The 23,770-nt window shown below is 39.7% G+C and overlaps 1 protein-coding gene across 1 annotated transcript in view; it reads right to left on the reverse strand.

The window, feature by feature from the left end:
- adgrl4 (adhesion G protein-coupled receptor L4) overlaps positions 1-8,133 on the reverse strand; it is a 46,673-nt gene extending 38,540 nt beyond the window's left edge. The window contains exons 1-2 of the mRNA XM_069194274.1: positions 8,049-8,133; positions 6,865-7,011 (exon numbers count right to left, since the gene is read on the reverse strand). Coding sequence (XP_069050375.1) covers positions 6,865-7,011; positions 8,049-8,103 — 202 coding nt within the window. The 5' untranslated portion in view covers positions 8,104-8,133. The remainder of the gene's footprint in view (positions 1-6,864; positions 7,012-8,048) is intronic.
- Positions 8,134-23,770: the final 15,637 nt, after the last annotated feature.

Raw genomic sequence — 23,770 nt, forward strand, 5'->3', positions numbered from 1 at the left:
AAATCTACAAGGAGGAATAAGCATAAATCTGTGTTCTTTAGTGCCAGGGATAACAATCTTTATTGTGTGATTTAATGTGACCTTCATGTTTTCTGAACCTACCATAGTAAATTTAGAACGTTTTCAAGACAGGCATGAAATGCTCAAATACATGTCCAAATAATTAGATCAATGCATATAGCCAGCAGCCATATCACCCTGCAACTCACAACTGGCATCCCACTGAAGCTAAGCAGGTGTGAGCCTGGTCAGTACCTGGATGGGAGACCTCCTGGGGAAAAAAAAAAGGTTGCTTCTGGAAGAGGTGTTAGTGGAGCCAGCAGGGGGCGCTCACCCTGCGGTCCATGTGGGTCCTAATGCCCCAGTATAGTGATGGGGACACTATACTGTAAAAAGGCGCCGTCCTTCGGATGAGACGTAAAACCGAGGTCATGACTCTCTGTGGTCGTTAAAAATCCCAGGGCATTTCTCCAAAAGAGTAGGGGTGTAACCCTGGCGTCGTGGCCAAATTTCCCATTGGCCCTTACCAATCATGGCCTCCTAATAATCCCCATCTATGAATTGGCTACATTCATTACTCTACATGCAGAGAGATTACTCTGCTCTCTTCCCACGGATAGCTGATGTGTGGTGAGCGTTCTGGCACACTATGGCTGCCGTTGCATCATCCAGGTGGATGCTGCACATTGGTGGTGGTGGTGGAGGGGAGTCCCCATTACCTGTAAAGTGAGTGGAATGTCCAGAAAAGTGCTATATAAATGTAAGCTATTATTATTATAAACTTTATAATGGAGGTTCCTCTTGTTACTAAATGATATTTTCAGACTAGCATTTGCACTTAAGCATGTTAACATCTATTAAATTTACATACAAATTTACAGTATCTCAAATAACGCTCTTTGTAAGCATTAATACTGCACAATTTCAGAATTGTAACTTTGACTTGTTTTCCAATGCATCAGAAATCACTCAATCTGACTTTACAATTGAGGAAGAATCTTAACTTAAAAACAAACACATAAAGAAAACTGTTTCTGTCACATTCACTTTCATTTTTACATTTTCTACATGAATGCATTTAAAATTCTTGTGAAACTAAAATGATACTCTGAAAGCTTAGAAATATATTAATGGACTATTTATTTCAAACCGGTTAAAGTTGTCATTTTGTAGTGACAGTCATAAGCTATCATTAATAATGTGAATGCAGTGGAATCATTTTAGATAAAGATCCAACAATGCTAATCAGCTGAGATGTGATCTTTTTGCTAAAACAAAATGTATCTGTGTCTTGTTTTGATTACATCAATGGAAATGTGACTTGGAGCAGATGTCATAATACATTTTGATATTGATGTACAAAGCAATGTTACAAAAAGAGAGAGACAAACGTATACTAAAGAAACTGACAGATAAACTGTATTTTAAATATTTAACTTAAAATAGTTGGTTCTTTAGACAACAACAAATAGTTTATCCAGATTCCATATTATAACACAAAACAACTGTTTCCTTCCTCCACATGATTGCAATTTTGATTAGCCAAAGAGTTCAAGGTAAAATAATAGCAAGGTTTCCAAAGACAGCAGTGTGTCTTTAACCCCTACTGGGAAAAAAGTCAGATGTTTTCACAGGGTCAGTTCAAAATAAAATCAATTTTCTTATCAGTTTTCAGCACACAAGCTGCTTACCTTATAAGACTGAAAAAACAGGAAATGTAATCTCTTAATCTGATGTTTCTGATTACACACTAATTGAAAATAGAGAAAGCATAATCCTTGTCAATATCAATAGCATTTCAAGAATTGTCAGAAAAGAAAACAGATATTTTCTTTTATATTTTCAATTTTTAGGAACTTTTGTCACGTGAATGTATTTTAAAGAAAAAAGTAATTAGCTTTAACATCATCTTTCCCCAATTCCTTTTTTCAGAGGTATATATATATAAATATATATACATATAGATATATTTTTTGGAAATCTGTGGGCTTGTGAATGTGATAGCAAAAAATCTGTCAATTGTTCTTAAAAACACAGACTGGTTTTCTTGCATAAAGCATTCAGGTACAATCCTGAGAGAAAATATAACTTCCCATTGCTCTGTTTATAATCTATTGCAGCCAATAAGCAATTTAAGCACTTTGGATAGTGCAAAATGGATCACAGCCTTCTAAAATAAATACCCTAGTGGAAAAAAACAGTAGTTACAGTAGTAATTATTATACAGTTACAGATAAATACAGTAGAAAATGAATATGTCTAAATCCACAGAAAATAATTGTAAACTAATTTAAGATTTGTGGGAAAAATTGTGAAGATTTTATGAAAATCAAACTAAAGAATCTACAAATCTGTGTCCAATGAGCAAATAATTTATTGACTCCTTACCATCTCCATTCTCCCCTTCAGAACCTTATAAATGTAAATTAAAATGCAAGGCTTGTTTTTATGGTGGTGAAAGGAGTTAAAAACTAATGGAACAAGTAATCATTTGGCTGTATTTTAGACATGACATGCACAATACCTCAAGAAGGAGGTTTGGAATTGCTGATGTACTACTGTATATACTACTGTTAGTACTGCTGTGACCATCAAAATGTTTTTATAAAGCATAAAAAGTAAGATTTTTACCATTAATAAATTTCCCATTAAAAATGATGTATAAATTGACAAGCTTACTATACTGTATGCAACATTTACAAGTCATAATTTTGTTTTACACAACTTATATTTACAATACAAAAAGTGACATTATTCAGTATTCCATTATATTGAAAATGGGATAAGCATGTCTACAACTATGCACAATTCTTATATGCAAAATGTACTATCATGTAAATACTATGTCTTGTTGGAGACCATTTGTGAACATGCTTTCATATTATTTTTTTCCTCGTAATTATTATACAAAATAATGTCACTAATGAAAGTATTACTAAATGTTTTGTTTTATTGATTTGAGCAATTGTCACAAGCTGCTAAAATTGTCATCATAGAAACATAAAAGTCTTTGTGTTTCACTCCCAGAATACAAGAGGTGGAGTGAGCTTGTTATATAGGGGAGTTATATCATCATATCTGGTTAATATCTTGACCTGACCTATGGAGCATTTTTCAATGTCCTGAAGTTCTCCACGGAATAATAATGCAACCATTATGAATCTCAGAGGTCAATTCCAGTTGTATTACAAGCCAGAACCAAGCATGAAATGAACTTGAGTGAACTGTGACAATCTTGCAAGCTAATTACAGGTTATAACATTTGATATATCAGGATCTGGTTCAATTTATGAACAGCAGAATAGATGGAATCTTAACATTTAAAAATAATATTGAATATTATGGCCACTGAAAATGTAAACATATTCTGACACTCAGAAGTATATTTTTATTTATGTTAGTCTACAGGTGAAACAAAATCAATGATACACTTACCTAAAGGCAAATATTGAAGTAAAATTGAAGAAAAATAGTGAAATATTTTAGAAATTATAGCAGATTTTTTTTTAACTGATAATAAATTATGAGTTACAAGTTAAATGATGTAGAACTCTGACAGATGTTCTGTACTGCAAATATCCAAATACATGCAAATAATTATCCCTAAAGACAATATTGAAAATGAGGTGATACATCATGATGGGCTTTGATAGGTTAAATATTCAAAAACAAAATAAAGATGTTGAGTTAAGATGAGATCCATAACCTCTTTTATAAAAAAATAGGTTATACAAGTTTGGCATTAAGTTTTTCCAAAAACTGAGAATATTTCTTGCCACTGTCAGATTTATCTTTAATTACCTTAATCAAAGTATAAACAAATCGTATGTTTACAACTGAGAATGTCACTTCCAGGATAATGGCCTGCACTTTCTTTTTTAAACACATCAACACAGGGATGATGACTTGACATTGACCTTCCGCAAATTTTTGTATTAACTTTAAGATGCTCTACTGCTTAGGGCCCTCAAAATCAAGAATGTCTATGTTCATGTGTACCTAAAAGCTCACACGGATTTGAAGGAGGGTTGTTCTGTTTTGATCTGGTAAACTTGATCTACAAAAATAAAAAATAAAAATATTATTGCTATATTACTAAAACTACTCAGATATGCTGACTTTACCCAGATAGCACAAGACATAGAGCTACAGATGTAGCCATTAAGAACACACATTAGAACTCACTGACACCTTAAACTAGCAGCAGTATGGTGTATGTATAATTCGGCTATGTGATTCACTGGCCAAAGACGATCAATAGCAAGCACCTGTGGTACATTAGATTTTATTGAAAATATCTTACAACAAAAGCTGAACTTTTTTAAATGACTTACTAAGCGCTAAAGAGTGAGACAGGTTCTGCCTTACATTAGTGGAAAATGGGTCAAACAAGTCATCGGAATGGTTTTTGAATTACAAAATAAAGTATAATACATGCTTTTGCTTGCTTTGTGAGGGAAAAAGGGATTTATATTTAGTCTTCATGCTAATTAAACAATTTAAATTATAGAATGAACCTGAAATAAACATGAAAAGATTTTTTTAAAAATATCATGAACAAAAAATAACAATCTTAGTGCCATGTTTAATCAACTTGTTTTTTGGTGCACAAGTTATTTACTGGTGACTCAGTGATGCAATTCTCACCTTTATATGTGAGAGGTTCTGAGTTCTATCCCAGCCAATATGAAGTTGTACTTTTAACCAACTGTCTCTTACTTTTACAGTAAATCATAAATAATCTAACATTTTTATTAATGTTTTTTTTGCTGTCTATTTTGTATTTTTAATAGTTGATATATTTATGTTTTTAGAATCATTTGCCTTCACCAAGTGCTTTCTTGCTTAGCGCCTATGTTTGCTTGATTTTTCACTTGTAACACTGGAAGGGTTGTCTTGTGCTTTGGTGGTTATCTCCTCATAGTAGGGGGAGAGTTACTGTTTGTGGGCTGAACTCTTTATGCTGTAAATCTGCCTATCAACTGGTTAATGAAACTTTCACGTTGGCTACACTTGAGAAGAAATCAAACCTGAAATACAGGTATTTCATGTTCTCTATTTGAGTACAACGTAAGCCAAGAAAGTGAGAAAACAGCTATTGACCTACCAGTAGCCCCACCCCTCCTTAGATACTGTTGCTAACTTAAGCTTTCTTAATTAATCCATGTGTGTAGTAGGTTAGTTAATATTAATCTATTTACTAGATTAATAGCTAATTACTCAATTGTATCAACAGGTTTTCTTATTTAATTTATTATGCTGAATGTTGCTTCTGGGACACCCTGACTAAAATGTGTTACTTTGTTAATTTAACAGTTCTGTGCAGGACTCCAATTCACTATCCTTAAAAATCACTAACTTTAAGCAGGTCTATGAAGAAGAATGGGCTAAAAGTATTCAAAAATGATCCGAGAAATGAAACACCTTTAGGAGATGTTCAGTTTCAGTACTTTATATTACATAGTATTAAAAATGTGCTCCTTTTGTGCTGAGGAAATTAGTATTTGTGCAGCTACTGAACTTTCTTTCATGTACTTTTTGTGTTTATTCGACCTGAAATACAGTATGATGCTATATGGCTTTCAAGCCACTACAGTAATATAATATATTTTTATAATCAAAATCTAAAATAAAATTATCTGCTTCCTAATTACTTTTTAACTAAAATAGCATTCATATAAATGTACGCTTTTTGAATATGTAAACCTGAAAAAACATGTTCACAATGGCTTATAGTAATAAGCTATTTTTATATAGCCAGCTGAGTAATCTTGCTTTGTGAAACAGACTTACATTTATTTTTTAATTTTAATTTGTATTTATATTTGAATTTTAAAATTTAACACACTGTGAGTATACAAATATTATATCTCTTTTTAATGCACTTGATTTTAAATACAATGGTTTTAAAACCACTATGTATAATATATTTTAAAATCAAAACCTAAAATAAATTATGTTTTCTAATTACTATAATTACACAAAAGTTAATTATTCCATATAGTGTTATAATGAAAAAATATCTTAGTGTTATTGTACTATATGACTAGCTCAGGAAAGTACAAATGGAAACATTTAATTTTTATTGCTAAAATAACGTTAGACATGCGATGCACCACCTGACTGATTTACAAAGCAGTGCAGTTCTGTATCACATTATTTGACAAATATGAAAAGGTATTGGGTGTTACCATGTGGTGTAACATGGCTTGTTCTTTGCGGTATGGTGCAAATCTGCTTCAAGCATTCTGAGTGGCTGCATCTGTATCAACTGCAAAGTCCTCCATTTTTGGAATTCCTTGCTATTCAACATCTGAAATGCTGAATTTAGCTAAATCGAAAATATTTTCTACTTCAACATGCTTGCATTAAGGCTTGTAATTTGACTAGTGTTTTCTTTGAAAGTAAAATGTTAATTTTGTATAGAGGTCTGAGATGCTTTTGCCAAAAATAATGAAAGCACATTTCTAGTGTATTTTAGGTCTAAAATAGGTCTAATATATTCTTAATGGATTGAGTAAACAAATTACATAAAATTAGGTTTAAGATTTGAAAAGCTAACTGCTAAAAAAATCTAGCAGCACCTAATGATAAAATTCTTAAGCATCTGTGTCATTGTAGGATATAAGCCATAATTAGGTTCTTGCAGTTGTTATTAATCATAGTTCTTCCTTATTTTGTCTGTATAATGAAATATTTGCTGGACATAAGATTGTTTTCCTTATCCAACAAATATTCCTAACAGTTTAGCACGTATCAGATAAACAGTGATCTAACAAAACAAGTAATATTACAAAATGTTTAAATTACTATTAATCTGTGCATTACTATATGTACAGTACATACTGTCGATGTAATCCTTACCTTCACAATACTTAGTTCCATCACCAGTAAATCCAGGCTTGCAGAAGCACCCTTTTGATCCATTGATGTATTCACATGTTGCATTTTGATGGCATGAGGAACAGATGGCAGAAAATCTGCAATAGTCCAGCACACTGGACAGCCATGCTGTTTGATATAAAATTTAACTTAGTTCACCTGAAAACATAGCTTGAAAATTTTACATAGTACATTGATAATCATAATTATATTTTTTTACAAATTAAAATAAGTTGTTGGTATATATAAACTGTTATGCAAAAAACCGAAAAAAAAAAAGAAATTGGTTTGTATTCACTATTATGCAAAAGTTACAGACATCTTCAGGGTTGCTATACTGTATGTAAAAACATCAACAATTTACTCAAAGTCTCTACTGGTATTTTCCACTATTATAACAACTTATTGAATATTACTTAATATAGCTTAGTTTGGGTGAGTTGAAACCACGCGTTTTGTTAGTAAACTGTAATTTGCATTGATCAGAATCTGATAATCTGATGACTGCTATAAAACGTGTCTTATAAAGTAGCTAATTCATAACAATTACCAATCAAATCCAGCTGACTTATTGTCAGTTGTTACCTATCTTTAAAGTCATTTGTTCCTGTCTACTCAGCTATAAACCTAAAAGGATACATTTTGTAGTTCAAAATACTGCCTTTATGATCTAGCTTTCATCTTAAAACAAAATGGCTAAATGTTCAGTAGAAGATAACCAATAGAATTCTTCATAAAGAAGGAAAAACACATTTTACAAGTGAAAATTGTAAAACAATGCAGTTAGTTTAATATCTTTTCAGATTGAAGCCCAAATAAGCTTCCCATTTTCTTAAGGTAGTAATTTATACTCCTCTATCCTCCAGGATAATAAGCATACATATAAGCACTTTTTCACATGATCACAAGCAATCAATATTATATTATATATCATCCCTATAATTATTTGGCACATTTAGTGTACCTTTTAAAACATGCATCTTATTTACAATAATTGTTTAACAAATAAACACATTTGCTGAAATTTGGTGAATACTATTTCCTCAATGATTTTAACAGGTTCTATGTATTTTAGATTGTAGTCACATGTGTGCTATTGGCAGCAGACGGACAACAATTAGAAAAACACATTAACTAATTTCAAAGAGCATGAAGAGCCTACTTACCCACTAAAACCACAAGTTTCATTGGGGACTTTAGCAAAGACTCCATTCTTGCCATGGGAAAGGATAACTTTTACCAGAAACTTTGCATTGGATGACGCACACTATTTCCTTTCATCAGTTTTCCTGTTTTCCTGAGCCTGGCCCATCCCTGTCCTGTTCTTTAATCAACCTCCACAAATGTCACACCACAGGACAATAATATCTGGATAAAGAACATTGCAATCCAAAAGCTCTCCTAGACATGAATGTATAGTCATTTATAACAATACAATTCTTTTGTGAATTGCAATATCACAAATGTTCTCAAAAATAATTATTTAAATATGTTTTATCTTTTTAAATGATTAAAAAAAATTTAAGGATTTAGCATTCTGCCTAAATGAAAACAGAACACCAAAACATTTCAATTTGTCACATAAAAACTGGAAGATTAATTTAATCTATTTCTGATAATGTGTGGTTTACAGTATGTCTTTCTCCCCACTGATGCTTTATGTTTTATTTAGCTTATTGTTTATTTTTTCTTTTTTATGTTATTAAATATGCCAACTGTGCCTTAGTTAGGAGTATGCTTCACGAATGTCTAATTATAGGTGACAGAATTATAATTATGGTTTCTTAATCAAAAACATTAAAAAAGGATATAAATAATTCATGTGTTTATAATACTATAGATTTTTCATAATGACAATAGAGCATCTACTTTGCAAAAGGTTTATATTAATAATAAGCTTTTACTTGTCCGTGAAACCTGTGGTACAGATGTCAGAATATAGTGAAAGTATTTAGCAAACCAGGTAGATTAAAAATTGAAGTCTCTTTCTTTTAAAATCTAAATCACAAAACATCATTTCTGTTCTTAGACGTGCACACATATAACCGAGATGTGCTGGCTAATACAAATTCATTACCCTGTCCTGTCTCTGATAAACTGAAACAAGCTCACATACTGTAAATGCAAAATATGTGCAGAAAAACCAATGAAACTCTCCAGTGAGCAAATACCATTGCGCTTCCCCCTTCTCACCTAAGTAAACAAAGGACAATACACTCATCTGGGATTTTCTGTGCAGACGTACACATTTTCAGATGTGATATTCTTTGCGGTGAGATTGATAGTTCAGGGTATGAAAAGCTGCTTCTGAATCCCACTGAGAATGTTCATTGTTTCAGATACTGAGCACACCAACACAGTGGGTCAGGTGCACATCTAAACATGGTATATTGCCATTCTAAGAAGTGTGAAACATATACTTTTCTTATATTCGAATCCTTTCTTTCTCAGCAGTACAGAAATACTCCTTATATGAAGTCAGATATATCAGGGAATGTAACACCAAGCAACCACAATGGTTTTTCAATTTCTCCATTGGATGCTCCCTTGATGCATTCTCCCAAAGGAGTGCTTCTTATTTGTAAATTGGGTGAGGTAGTTAGGTGAGTGAACCTCTCAGACTTTAGGCAGATTCATCAAATATTCTTTATCATTTCAGTACCTGTACATAGAACTACAATGAAAATGGTACCAATGTCTTTTTACTTGACTTTCTCTCTCTTTCTTTTTGAATGCTGTAGATAGTACAATGTAAATGGTAGCCCACAGAAATTCAACCAAACATTACTGTGCTAAAAAAATCAGAAACAGGCAAATTCCTTTTAAACAAATAATGATTATATGTATGAATAGCCTTACAGTATACATTTTTATATATATTTTTTATTTTTTAGTAAATAGCTGCAAAGATGTCTGAAGGTATTGAAACTCATGAAGATATGTAAATTATTACTATAATTTAATAGTACCAGGTTTCTTCTGTTTTTTTATCCAGTTTTTACTTTATTCAAACTAATATAATGCCTTCCAAACAACTGAAAAAATAATTATCTTATAAGCATCACATTAATATTATTTTTCAGAATGCAGGGGTCAAACAACAATTGTTTGAACAATATACAGTTCCCTGCTGAAGTAACAGGTTAATTCTTAATACTATAAGTTGTTCCTTTAGCAAGCACTATATATTATTTATTAACTAACCTGAAGAGAAATCCTTGTTATTTAATGTTTTTTGTTGGTCTATAAGAATGTTAATAACTCATTGACAAATAGCTTTTAACTGATGCTTTTCAGAGCTCAGGTGAATGCATGATAACATTATATAATTCAATTCAGAGAATGTAAGACAAAAAGTCAAGAAAGTTAATAAAGTGTCACTGACAAAACATTTCAATCTTTATTGTGTAATTTGTTGCTTGAGGTAATATGCTGGATTTATTACAAACTTCTATCAGCACTGATTTTAAGTTTGTAAAAAGTAAACTTTAAAAAGTTCCACAGTTTTAGATAAGACCTTTTGTTCAAAGTTCCCAAAACAAGTGTGTCTTTGAAGATAAGCAATAAAATAACACACATTTGGTGATTTTATTTATGAGCTGTAATTTTGAACATTTCACATGGAAAATGACCCTATTCTTTCTGAGGGAAATCAGGCTGGGTGTATCTCAGCATGACAGAGAGTATTTCATGCCAAGCATATGAATAACAAAGAGAGCTAAGATAAGGAATATGGAAAATTGCCATATAGTGGGCACACAATATTACTTCTATGAAAAGCAATATTTAGGCTAGGTTTCTATAAAATAACCACTGCCTTTAGTGTTAAATTAGCTTGCAATAGCCTCAATTATGTGGATCTTAGTCTAACCTGAATCTGTCAATCTAACAAAGTAATTATTTCATGTCCACTGAGAGTCTGAACTCAGCTTAAGGCTATTGTTGAAGTCACTGTCTTAGTTTTTATTTACTACTTTTTTTCTAGATTCCACCTGAAAGGAATTCGATTGTGTATCAGGTTGTTGTTTACAGATTTAGTAGGGTACCATAGGCTTACTCTAATTTATGCTAACTAAATAACTGAACACTAATTCACTTTTGTGTATATATATTTGTTTGAGCATGTGCAAATGTAATTAAGCACTAAAATTAGCTACTGTGGTTGTTAATGAAAATGTGTTAGTATTAGGAGAAATTATTGTAAAAATTCAGTCTGTTGAAAAGCTTAGTGAGCTCTTACTGGACTTGGTCTATAATTTTTGCGTCTTACCATTGTACCCCTGAGCTTAGCTGTTGTTTGTCATGAAGCAGTACAAAAGAAGTACATAAGAATGCTAGAAAAGTTACAAACAAGAGGAGGCCATCTAGGCCTCTTGGTAGTTTGTAGGTTTTGTTCCAAGGATCTTCCATCTGTGTCTTAAAAGTATAGGCTAAAACAACTTGTTGCTTCGTATTCCCACAACCTTTTGTGTAAAAAAGTGCCTCTGTTTTAAAATGGATTTCTATGTAAATAACCAAAAGCAATAGGCCATAAACACATTATTTTCTAGAATCACCTTGCCATGCGTTTTTTATTTTCATTATGTTTTTTAAATTTAAAGTAAAATAGATTGGTGCAGCTGTATCAAATAATAAAGCAAACATACAATAACCTTACAAATGTGTGCATACTGTAGGTTCAAAATATGTGTTTACAGTTAAGCCTGTTATGTAAGGTGTAATATCTGTAATAAAACATCTATTTTCAGATTTGAAGTGTTAAATGAAAATGTGTAAAATGACAGAAACATAACTCAGATTATCTGATGACCTTTTATTACCAGTGATAGTATGATATTTCTAAACTTTGAATATAAAAAGGCCATTCAGTCTCCTCAGGCACTTAACATTTCACTTTATTCGTGTCCATCTCGGGTGATGCCAATGTACTGTACATAAGTGATATACTGTACTTATCATACAGATGGGCTGAATGGCCTCCTCTTGTTTGTAAACTTTCTTATGTTATTAAGTGTTTAACTTTGCACATTTTCACGATGGGCACAGGCAAATATCTTTCTTCTCATTTGATAAAGCAGTGGTACCTAATGGAAAATATCATTTTTAGACATTTTGTCAGAAGCATAAATCAGTTTTTTTTTAACACACAGCATACCTTGTTCCAATTATATTTGACATGCAAGGGAAAAGATTATCTATGCCCAAAGTGGGGAAGATGTCACTGTAACAGAGCAACACTTTGAAGACTGTGATATAGACTAACACCTTTTTTAGAGTTAAAGCATTATTCTGTGAAAAATAATTTTTGTAAGATAAAAAAACATGCAGCCAAATGTCTATCTTTATCATTATATGATATATAGTGGAATTTTGCCTGCAATCAGGAAAGCATTGCAAAAGAAAGACAGGTGTATGGTCAGATGTGTAAAGAAAAATGTTTTTTTCTTTGACATCTATATAATGAATGTCAATGGGAGCCAGTTTCACATGGTAAATTTGTTCTACACTGCTGTGCCCATAGTGATTGAAAATCTCTATGCAATCCATTTTTGTAAACTTCCTCTACAGATGACAGTACATGTTACACTGTCCTAATGCTTTGACACCAGAAATGAATCTTTATTTTGCTTGAAAGCAAATAAAAATTCTAATGTAAATATTGCTGTATTGCTAAATAATTTTGTTAGATTTTCTAATTTTGTTAGGATTTTGGGGGCATAATTGCTTAATTACGTCCAGAACAAAATAACCTATTTTATTTTAAGTTCAACCTGGAGATAAATCAGACTAAGCAAAAACACATTAGCATTAGTCACCGTTAGCATTAGTCAGATGTATGCAGACCCACTGACTTGTTGACTATGAAGCTACTGTATGAATTGTAGCACAAATACAGTCTTTGAGAAAGATAAGGGATATCAAGTGTTCTAGTAAATTTATTTAAGCTAAATCAGTATCAAATCAAATATTTTAAAACTTTTTTTATTTATAATCATTTATACATTCTTCAATTAGTATGAAATGTAATGTTTAAACCTTTAAACTTAAACTTTTAGTAATGATGGCACTGTAACACAGTCTATGGGTTTGTTGCACCCAATGTCAGCATAATAAAGCTGTTGTTTTATGGTACACAAAAGGAAATATTTGAACATACCAGCCTCAGTCTCTGATAGTTTGTCCTCACTCTTCTTCTTCAAGTGACTGAAAGTTCATACAGTACTCTAAATCTGTGTATCAGATTACAGGAAGCTTCATAATCACACTCTACCTTATAAATGCAATACTATCTTAGTTATGCCTATTAGACATTTTCAATGAGATTGTTAAGTCACACATTTGTTTAGATGCAAAAAATAACACTATTAAAAAAAAACAAAATTAAGCCTTATATGTTATGATGTGACTTACTGAATGAGACCGCTGCATCTGCCAACAGGCTGGGAATCCCAGAGCAAGAACTTATTGATTTTTGTAGGCTGGTGGAGAGAGCCAAAACGGTGGAGTATGGAGATAACTGAGATTGGGCAAAGAGTAACAGAGAATGAGGATGGCAATGGCAATAGTGAACAAGCCTGACTAGAAGCAATCGCAGTCTTCTGGGCTGGAGCAGAGAGGGTGATGCCATGTGAAGAGCTGGCTAAGAGATGGCCATTGGTTCAGTGGTGGACAGAAATGTGGTTCTAACTAGTGGGCCAGGTTCAAGATGGTCTAGGAGCTTCTCAGGTACATTCAAACTGAGTAAACTACCATAGTCTTGGAAGCAATAAACGGCAGAGCACTGGAAAGGTGGCAAAGCCCTGGTTTGGTACTCTGTCTGCTGATTGAAGTGTGTGTTAATAGGCCAAGGGAGGCTAGAATAAATGACTTGAGGGAGTCCGAATAGCCCCTATTTGAATGTGGCTCCTTACAGGAATGCACCCAGGGTCTGAGGAAACCGAGAGCTGTGAGCTCTGGCTCACCCAAGCCTGATATAATACCTACCAATTTCTAAATCAATTATATATATCGATGGTGGATGGGAAATTTCATTTGTGTTTTTAATTTACTCTTAATATTGTGTAGCGGCAATGCTTGTTAATAAGACAGAATTAAGCGTTGGTGTGCTTTCCTAAATGAGGCCCCATCTCACCCTCCATCTCTGTGGTGCAGCCACAGAGAAAGTATTCATGCAGGCTGATTTAAGATGTTTTCTTTTGATAAGGGACAGCTCCCAAATGGGGATGCACTTAGCTAAGCCTGGCTATCATGATCAATGGTCATCCATTGGTGCCTATCTGTCTAGGGAGTGCCGAATGGACATCTGGACTGCATTCCTAAGTGTCAAGAGTAAGTGACTTATATCTCACCGTGACCAACCAATCGTGGTAATACCACGTGGGTCTCCAATGCCCGGCAAACTCTCAACCAATCAGCACACATCTGTGTCTTGATCAAAAAGGGAGCACAAGCTCAGATCGGGGCTCTCCTTGGCCATTTTCGTGCATCCTCAGAGACAATCACATGACAACTGCTGTTGTCTGCAAAGGGACTTTGTTCTAAGTGCGAGGCCGATGATCCCGTACGTACTCAGAATTCTACCAAAAAAAAGTAATACTCTTAAAGTTTCTCTGACATAATGACAATGGCTGCTAAAATGTCTGAAGTGGAGTTGCTTATAAGTACTATTTCTAGCGACGACAATCCTGGTTACTGGAGCGGTATCGAAAAGTTGAACTTTGATGATATTGAGAAGCTGCAAGTCGATTTAGTAGCTAAGGTAGCGAACCAGCTTAACACAGGAGGGTCTGTGAACTCAGTTCAGGTCCTATCTAGTTTCGCCTTAAATCTAGCTAAACAGCTGGAACTGTCTTTGTCCGAGCTGACAAAGTTTCAAAAGCTTCAGGGAAAGCTAGAAAGATATAAGGCGGAGCGAGTTGAGTTGTTGGATATAATCAGAGAAAAGAGAGTGAAAACTGAGGAAAGTGAAGACAGACTCGGGGAAGTTATAGGTAAATTAGATGACCTGTCTGCTAGAGAAACTGCGGCTGAGGTAGCTAGGAGAGACCTGGAAGCGAGCTTGAAAGAAAAAGAATGAGCTCAGCCAGGAAAGGCAAAAGGAGTTAGATGCTGCCATACTGGAAGCAAAACAGGCTAGATCCCACTTGCATGCCAGCCCACCTAGCAGCCCGGAGTGCCGGGAGGAGGTTTCTCCCGGTCAGGGTCTGTGGTCGGATCGGCACGGGGGAGATCGCCAAGTCCTGCGCGAGACGCAAGGGCGATTCAATTCAGGCATAGACCCCCTGCTCCTGATCACGGCTGTCTCCCTGCCCACGTAGAAACCGTAAAAATTAACCTCCGCTCCATGAGGCTGTTAGCCAAAGATGTAGAAAGGTTTGACCCATCAGTGTCAGGGAATAATGTGGAGACCTACATCGATGAGCTGAGATATACTTTGCAGTTTATGCCCGAAGCGTCCGAACAGGAAAAGGCTATGTTAGTAAGGAAAACTACCAGCCGAGCGGTCCACGAGTGGATGTCTAGACAAGGACCGGAGGTCTGTAATAGCTTTGAGGAGCTGTGTCAGGCAATGATCGGAGAATTTTTGGCTTTTATCGATCCCATATCTGCCGTGGCCACTGCGCACCATATTAAGCACGACAAAGCTGAAGCCCCTCGCGATTATTATGAGAGGCTTAGGCGCACTTATTTTGCAGGGCGGAATGAAGAGGGTTGCGAAGAGAATGTCAATTTCAAAGGTTTATTCATTGCTAATCTGCATCCCTCAGTCAGGAAAATGATTGTGATGCACACTGATGCAAAAGCGATGAAAATGGCTGACATTAGAAGGTTGGCTCAAAAAGCCTGGGGAGCTGAAGTCTCTGCTTCCTCAGAGCGAAAACCTACTAAAACGGCTGTGTTCGCCACTAAAGCCAGCAGGGTTGATGACTCGCCTCAGCTCGAGGGAGCTGAGGTTCCTGAGCCCGCTAAGCCCCGGTGCAAAATAGGCAGGCAGGACCGCACTAAGCGTCAGAGCCGCCATGAGCGCTACGGGGAAGGCAAGGGCTCAGGCAGAGCCTATCATAAGGCTGGACGAAGGGAGTCGACTGCAGCCTGCCTGGCTAGGCTTGAACAAGCCCTGCTTGAGAGATCAGGACAGGGTAAACCTTCCGCACTGACTGCCGGAAGCGTGAATGAGCTGAGGGGGACCACGCCCCTCCTCACTGGAGGAGGCAGGGATCCGCCCCAAGCCCCTCCCTCAGTCTATCTGATTGGGTGGGAGGGTTCCTGCCTGGAAGAAGGCTGTGACTCTGAGTTGGGCGCTGACCCTGCCCCTGAAGTCAAAGAAAAGGCAGGCTTCAAGCAATTCTTGGGGAATCTCAGCCAGAAAGGCAAAGCAAGGTGTATTTATATCAAGGTTTCTCTTCAAAACGTCTTAGATAGAGAAGCACTGATTGACACTGAGGCTGAAATTAGTTTGATGTCAGCCGATCTACTCAGCGAGCTCAAACGAGTGGCGAAAGGAAAAGGCATCAGACTTAAGGTAGAACCGTGTAAGATAGATATTTCCAACTATACCCAGGATCATGCCAGGATCACACACCGAGTGTGGGTGGCACTTAGGTTCGGGCCAATGAACGTGGTGCATCCTGTTTACATCTCTAGGTTTAAACAGAGCCACTACTCATTGGCCAAGACCTGCTTGACAGGCTGGAGCCTCTGGTGGACTGCCAGCGTGGAAAATTGTGGGCTCAAAAACCCTAAGCCTGTCGCACAGCAAAAAGGGGGGTTCAGTGGTTATGCTGTGCTCACACAGTGCCCACTGAACACTATAGCTGAGTTGGAGGTTCGTCCTGGTTCCTCTGGACGAGAAATAAATGTCTCTTCTTGCTTTCCAAAACTACAGGGAAGTCCTGCCCAGGCCAGCACTCCCACGGTCTCCCAACTACAGGAGCAGTGCTCCTTGACCCGCCAGGTAAAGCACACCCCTTTTTCATCCCTGAAGAAGAGTGGATCTCCCTGTCCGGTAATGAATGGGAGTCCTTTCTGGGCGTCCTGGCACCTCAGGGGGACGAGGACTACCACTCCATGGTGGTGGGAGGGGTCCAGGTGGCAGAAGTGCAGGTTGATGATGTAATTCTTAGCCTCAGCTCTGAGAAGTCCATAATCAGTGAAGGTCTGTTCGAGGACCTGTCGCGAAGCCATCAGGTGACCCTGGTGACGCACTGACATGGGACTGGTAATTGACAATGGTTTCTATGATTTCGAACTGGCCATCCAAATACTGGGGCAGCTCCCTGGGGCAGCAATTATGCCAATAGAGGGATTCTGCAACCAGGAGGTGTGCAGGGTGGACCTTAGCGATAAGGATGAGATGGTTGTGTACACAGTACACGCAGGTGTTCCGACGGACCACTCAGCCGAGAGTGCGACCCGGGATACCGCCATGCCGTCAAAAGCGGGGTTCCTAGAGCAGGTACAGGAACAGGTTGGTAAGGCAGATGCCCTTGAAACGGAAAGCCAGCATCAACAGCTGTGTCAGATCTTCCAGGATTTCCAGAAAGTGTTTGCACGGGACGCCTATGACTGCGGGGTGACGGATTTGCACACAGTGCGCATTCCCACGGCCCCTGGCGCCCGCCCAACCTATGTCAGGCAGTATCGCATTCCCCTCACGGCATACGAGTCCATAAAGCAGACATTGGATGCTCTACTAGAGCGTCGGATCATAAGGGAGTGTAACTCCACTTATATCTCCCCATTGTGGCCAGTGCTGAAACCCAATGCTAAGTGGCGTCTGACCATTGACTACCGGCAGCTGAATAAACAGGTTCCTTTGTCACGATGGCCAATGATCTACCTAGATCAGGAGTTAGCCAAGGTGACAACAGCGAAATATTTCACCACAGTGGATGTGGCCAATGGGTTCTGAACCCTTAAGGTAGAACCGACAGACCAGTACAAACTGGCCTTTTTCTTTGGAAACAGGCAGTTCACCTGGAATCGATGCCCCTTTGGGTATTCCAACTCCCCAGCGGAGTTCAACATATTTCTGCACAAAGCTACGAGTGATGCAGCCGCCAGGGGCAACCTGGTCTATGTGGACGATATTCTGATGCGCAGTCAGACTTGGGAAGAACACATGGCAGATATCAGGTATGTGTTGACCCATCTCTCCCGTGCAGGGGCCAAATTGTCCCTGGCTAAGGGACAGTGGTGTAGGACCCAAGTGGAGTACGTGGGACTATTGGTTGGAGCCCAAGGCATACAGCCACAGTCCAGCAGAGTCCAAGCTATCCAGAATATGAAGTCGCCCACTAACCTGTCTGAACTGCACAGCTTTCTGGGAGTATGTAATTATTCCGGCAGTTCATTGAGGATTACGCTGAAACAGCAAGGCCTCTCCACAAGCTGTTGCAGAAAGAAAGACATGCCCTTTGAGTGGGGGCCTTCCCTAGAACAGGCTGTGATGGAGCTGAATCGCAGACTCGGTAGTGTGCCGTGCTTGGCCAACCCTGACAAAAATAAGGTCTTCTACCTTGAAGCAGGGTTCTCAGAGCACTGCCTTGTGGCTACCCTGAGTCAGGAATATGACCAAGAGCGAAGGGTGGTGGCGTATGCCAGTCGAGCCCTGAGCCCAGTGGAGCAAAAGTTTTTGGAATGCGAGAAGGCCCTGTTGTCTAAGGTCTGGTAGGTAGAACACTTCCGTAGTTATGTTGGAGGACAAAAGATCATCATCGAAATCATCGAAACCTGCCACCAACCTGTGACATTCCTGCATAGCCAGAGACTGAAACCGGTGTAGGAAAACCGGTTCAGGGACGCCAAATATGTAATCATAGTGGCACTCTGAAGGCACCAGTTCTGTACGGTTTGGGCATTTACTGACACAATTATTAATTGTAGCAGTAAATCACAAAGTTGATTCTTTTGATGGCTTTAGAATCCAACCATGCGACATAACTCAAACAACGCACACACACAGGTACTAATACACGAGGATACATTTATTAATACATAGAATATGCATATAAACCTGACAGATCTTATCGAGAGGGTTATCAGAATACAAAAGGTATATATTCATTCAGTTACAAAGTGTTACACATATCAAGAGGACATACGTTCAGTATATCATTCATTTATACCGTTTCATAAATGAACTTGGTTATAACTTCTACATTAGATACTCAAAACAAGTACATAACTCTTAGGAATTAAATTGATATCAACTGGTTGGGATAACAATTGAATTCTCGAGCTGTAATGCATTGAAGTTGAATACTCATCCAATCTTTGGGGATTCAGATCTCCTGCGGGCACAAAGAAACAGTTGCAGGCTGTTGGTGTCCAATCCGCGCTCTCTGGCTTGGTGCCAGGCTGTGCTGTGCGGCTTGCAACGGTGCGCTGCTGATGCTCACTGACCGGCTAGTTAGTGTTGGCTTTAACTAACAAAGTTTGTGCACAGGAGAAAAGATGACTGTGGGTCCCAGCAAGTCAGGAAGAGGACCGGTTCGTTCCTGATGAAGAGCTAGTTCTGAATAGTGATTCAGCTGTCCACAGTTCCGACCTGTTCACGAGGCCTGCTGCTGGTTACTCTCTGGCAACCTCCGCTCTAGACTCTTAGAACAAAGGAAAGTTCTGGCACTCGGACACACTGGCCGTTCCGTGGTTGTCCGGGCTGAGTCTCAGGATGGTCAGGAGGCGCGCTGCGAGAATGTCCTGCCCTTGGAAGCCTTCTGCTCCTGGGCCGTCCTGCCCTGGAATTCTCCTTTGAATTCCCTTTAGAACAGTCCACAGAATCCTCTCCAGAATCTTACTGAATCTCACTGAATCTTACTCTTGTTGAATCTCTCAGGCTCTCTGTGTTGCCTGTTTTTGTCCTGGAGGAACTTCAGCTCATTGATTGGCTGAAAGTTCCATGGGCATCAGAGTCCCACGTGGGTTACTCGGCCCTACCAGTCCCTGATTGGTTGATCAAGGTGAGATATGAGTCACTTACTCCTGACACTTAGGAATGCAGTCCAGATGTCCAACTGGCACTCCCTAGACAGATAGGCACCAACGGATGACCATTGATCATGATAGCCAGGCTTAGCTAAGTGCATCCCCCTTTGGGAGCTGTCCTTATCAAAGAAAACATCTTAAATCAGCCTGCATGAATAGTTTCTCTGTGGCTGCACCACAGAGATGAACAGAGAAATGGGGCCTCATTTGGGAAGGCTCAGAACACTTAATTCTTTCTTATTGATAAGCCTCGCCGCTACACCGGGCAGGGTGTCAAATAGCAGGATTGTGGCAAGGATGATGGCCCTACAAGGCTATAAGATAGAGGTACGTTATGCACAGAGCAAGGAAATGTACCTGGGACAGGGCCTGGCTTTGGGCCAAGTGTGTCACGCCTGTGACACTGACATGGAAGCTCCAGAAACTATTCCTGCTGCTGAGCTACCAAACAATCATCGGTACTACGATGAGAATGTGGGCCAGGGCTTACCCATGGCCTATGTTGATGGTTGCACTTTTCGCCTCAGACAGCAGGTGCTAGCAGGGGTAGGAGTAGTCTGGCAAGACAATACTCTCTGTGGGCCGACCCACTATAAGTTAGGACCAAAGACTAGTCAGTATACGGAAGTAGCTTGGGTGCTGATCACCCTCCAGCAGGCCCTGACACATGGCCTTAAACAGTTTGTCATCTGTAGTGACTCGAACTACGCCCGACATCGTGGGCTTCGTGTCCCATCTTCCGTATTGGAAGGGTAACGGCATGAAAAATGCCCGGGGCAAGGAAGTAAAGAACAAAGAGTTGTTCCTGGCCAGTGACAAGCTCACGACCGAGGCTGGAATAATGGTTTACTGGAGGAAGGTGGAGGGACACTCCCAGGTGAAGGGACCCGACAAAGACGGGAATGATGAGGCCGACCACCTGTCCAAACCTGGCGCCTTAGAGGGTGAACTCTGGCAGTTCCAGCGGGAATGGCTATCCCCAGAATCCGTGGCTGAGGTCAAGGCGGTCACCCGACGCAGGGCTAGACAGGATGTCGGAGCTGACCCTCAATCTGTAGTGCTTGGGTCACAGGGTTTTAATACCGATCTTGCGGAAATGCAGAAACAGGACACAGCAATTGGGCAAATGTATCGGCATATCGCTGACCCAGTGCGTCAACCTCTTTCGGAGAAGGTGCTGAGCCAGTCTCCAGAGCTGAAGGAGCTGGCAAAGGTGAAAGACAACCTAAATATTATAAAGGGGTTGTTGGTTTGTGTACCAGTTGCACAAGGTAATCAGGGGGTCATGATCCAACACGCTCATGACGAACCCTGTGGGGGTCACCGGGGAATCAAGGCCACGTACGACACTATCCAGCAGGTGGCATTCTGGCCTCACATGGGCCGAGACATCGCCGCGTATGTAAAGGGGTGTCTGACGTGTAGCCAGTTCCAACCATCACGGCCCTTGCACCGTGCACCACTCCAGAAAAAGAACATGACATTCCCCTGGTCCAATCTACAAATGGATTGGGTGGGGCCGCTAGTGAGGTCATCCAGAGGGTACAAATATTTCCTCACTGTTACGTGTGCATTCACAAAATGGATTGAGTGCCTCCCAGCACCCAACGACATGGCAGAGACAACTGCAGTGCTGTTGGTGAACCATGTGTTCAGTCGATGGGGACTCCCCCTGACCGTGGACTCGGATCGGGGAACCCATTTCACAGCTACAGTAATGACAACCCTGTGGAATATGCTTGGGGTCAAGGCCCAGTTGCATATCTCCTACCACCCTCAATCCTCGGGCCAGGCAGAAAGGGCAAACCGAAAGGTGGTTAGTATGCTCAAAACGTTTGTCTCCACCAGCAGTAGGGACTGGGACATTAAGCTGCCCCTGGTTCTGATGGCCATCCGAGCTACGCCCCATTGCTCTACGGGGGTCCCACCTTTTGAGATGATGACAGGTCGGAAGATGACTCTTCCCCTACACTGTCTTTATGGGGTGGAGGACCTGAGCATGATGGGGGCTGCTACGGCCCATCAGTATGTGTCAGACCTGCGAGCACATCTGCAGGCAACCTTTGCTTTTGCCCAGAACAATCTGGGAAGGAGTGCAGAGGGTAGGAAAGCATATGACCGAAAGGCAGTTAACCAGGGACACCAAGTAGGAGACAAGGTCCTGTACTTCCAATTTGCCAAACCCACAGGGGTGGCCCGGAAGTTCTTACCCAGTTGGACAGGACCCCACGAGATTGTCGATAAGGTATCACCAGTAGCTTATCGAATTCGGATTGAAAAGGGAAGGCAATCTGTGGTCTACAAGTGGGTACATCGCAACCACCTCCGGTTGTATTGCCCACCTCAAATGGTGCTGGAGGACACAGAATAGGGTTAAAAGTCCAAAGTCAAAGAGGGGGGTGCCCCTTTGTAGCTGCAGGTAGTTAGGTACTGTAGTTAGGTCCTGCTAGGAAAATATATTCAAAATTATAGTGGAACTGTACCATGTGCCTCATCTGTGTTCCAGAATGGGAATCCTAAAACTGCCATGGCTGGTCCTGACAGTACTGTGGATCGCCTCGACACAGCCCCTTGAAGTTGTGGAACCCGGTCCTCCTACCGGCATAGTCCTGCAGGACGCTCCTAGATTGTTGTTAACAAATTGCAGAACATACACTCAGCGAGTGTATGTACCCAAGTGTACCCAAGTGGACCCAAGTGGACCCAAGTGATGTGTTTCGGAAGCACATCGACATGAACAGTAGGGTGTCCTGTCATGGTAGGCAGCGAGCTAAGGATACTATATGGCATGCCCAGCCAGACACTATACACATGCTCCGCCAGCTGAGGAAGGCAACAGTCACCCAGGAGGAGATGACAGGCCTCAGCCGCCCCAAAAGGTTCTTGGGGGGTCTGATTGCTGCGGCCTCCGCCGTGGGTTCGCTATTTTCAGCTGGTCTGTTTGCTGCTAACACTGTCACCCTGACCACCCTGAGAAGGCAGGTGTCTGGGTTACGTAAGGAAATGCCAGAAATTTATGACAGGCTGTATCAACAACAGCAGCGGCTGGAAAGCCTAGGGAAAACCTTACAGGGCACAATTTTAGCAGTAAACCTTCATGCAGCAGTGTTAAATAACACCCTCCAGACCGTGGGCAGGATTGTCGACGTGTTACAGTGGGACTATGCTTATGTGCAACAGGTCAGAATGCTGATGCAGGATCTGCTTAGGGAGCTTAGTGCCACGGTAACTAGCCTAGCCATGGGACAGATTCCAACCTACTTGGTTCTACTGTCCTTAGTAGAAGAAGTACTGAGGACAACCACTTCTGAGATGGTGCAGCCATTGCAAGTACATCTTGCATACAGTCTAGGCAGTGCCATTCCCATACATGTCAACGCCGAAGCCAAGGAAATAGGTTTCCTATTGAACCTTCCCATCGTGAGTAGCAAGGATATCTATAGACTCAAGTCTATATCGAACGCTGGCTTCTGGAGGGGGGACATGCATGTGAAATTGACCACCCCACCGCTCGTAGCTTACCAGGAGGATGATCCGAATTTGTACCTTATTCCAAACCTTGAACTGTGTATATCAACCAAGGATATCCACTGGGTATGCCCAAGTAAGCCATTCCTTAGGGACACAACTCAGAGGTTGTGTGGTATCAGAAAGGGGGCTGCCACTGAAAAGTGTAAAGCCACAGTGACGAGCAAAAGTGAGGTTAATGAACACCAGGTTGAGCAGGTGGGAAAGAAATGGCTGGTCAGCACACCACAGTTAACTGTTACAATAACCTATGACAGACATGATACAGCTACCGAAGTGCAGCTACCCAACCAAACAGTTTTTCTACAAGTTCCTGATGGAGCTATAGTGCATCTCAACGATTTAGCACTATATCACCTGGAACTATATCATC

The sequence above is a fragment of the Lepisosteus oculatus genome, chromosome 9, assembly GCF_040954835.1.
Source record: "Lepisosteus oculatus isolate fLepOcu1 chromosome 9, fLepOcu1.hap2, whole genome shotgun sequence".
Classification (NCBI taxonomy): Eukaryota; Metazoa; Chordata; class Actinopteri; order Semionotiformes; family Lepisosteidae; genus Lepisosteus; species Lepisosteus oculatus.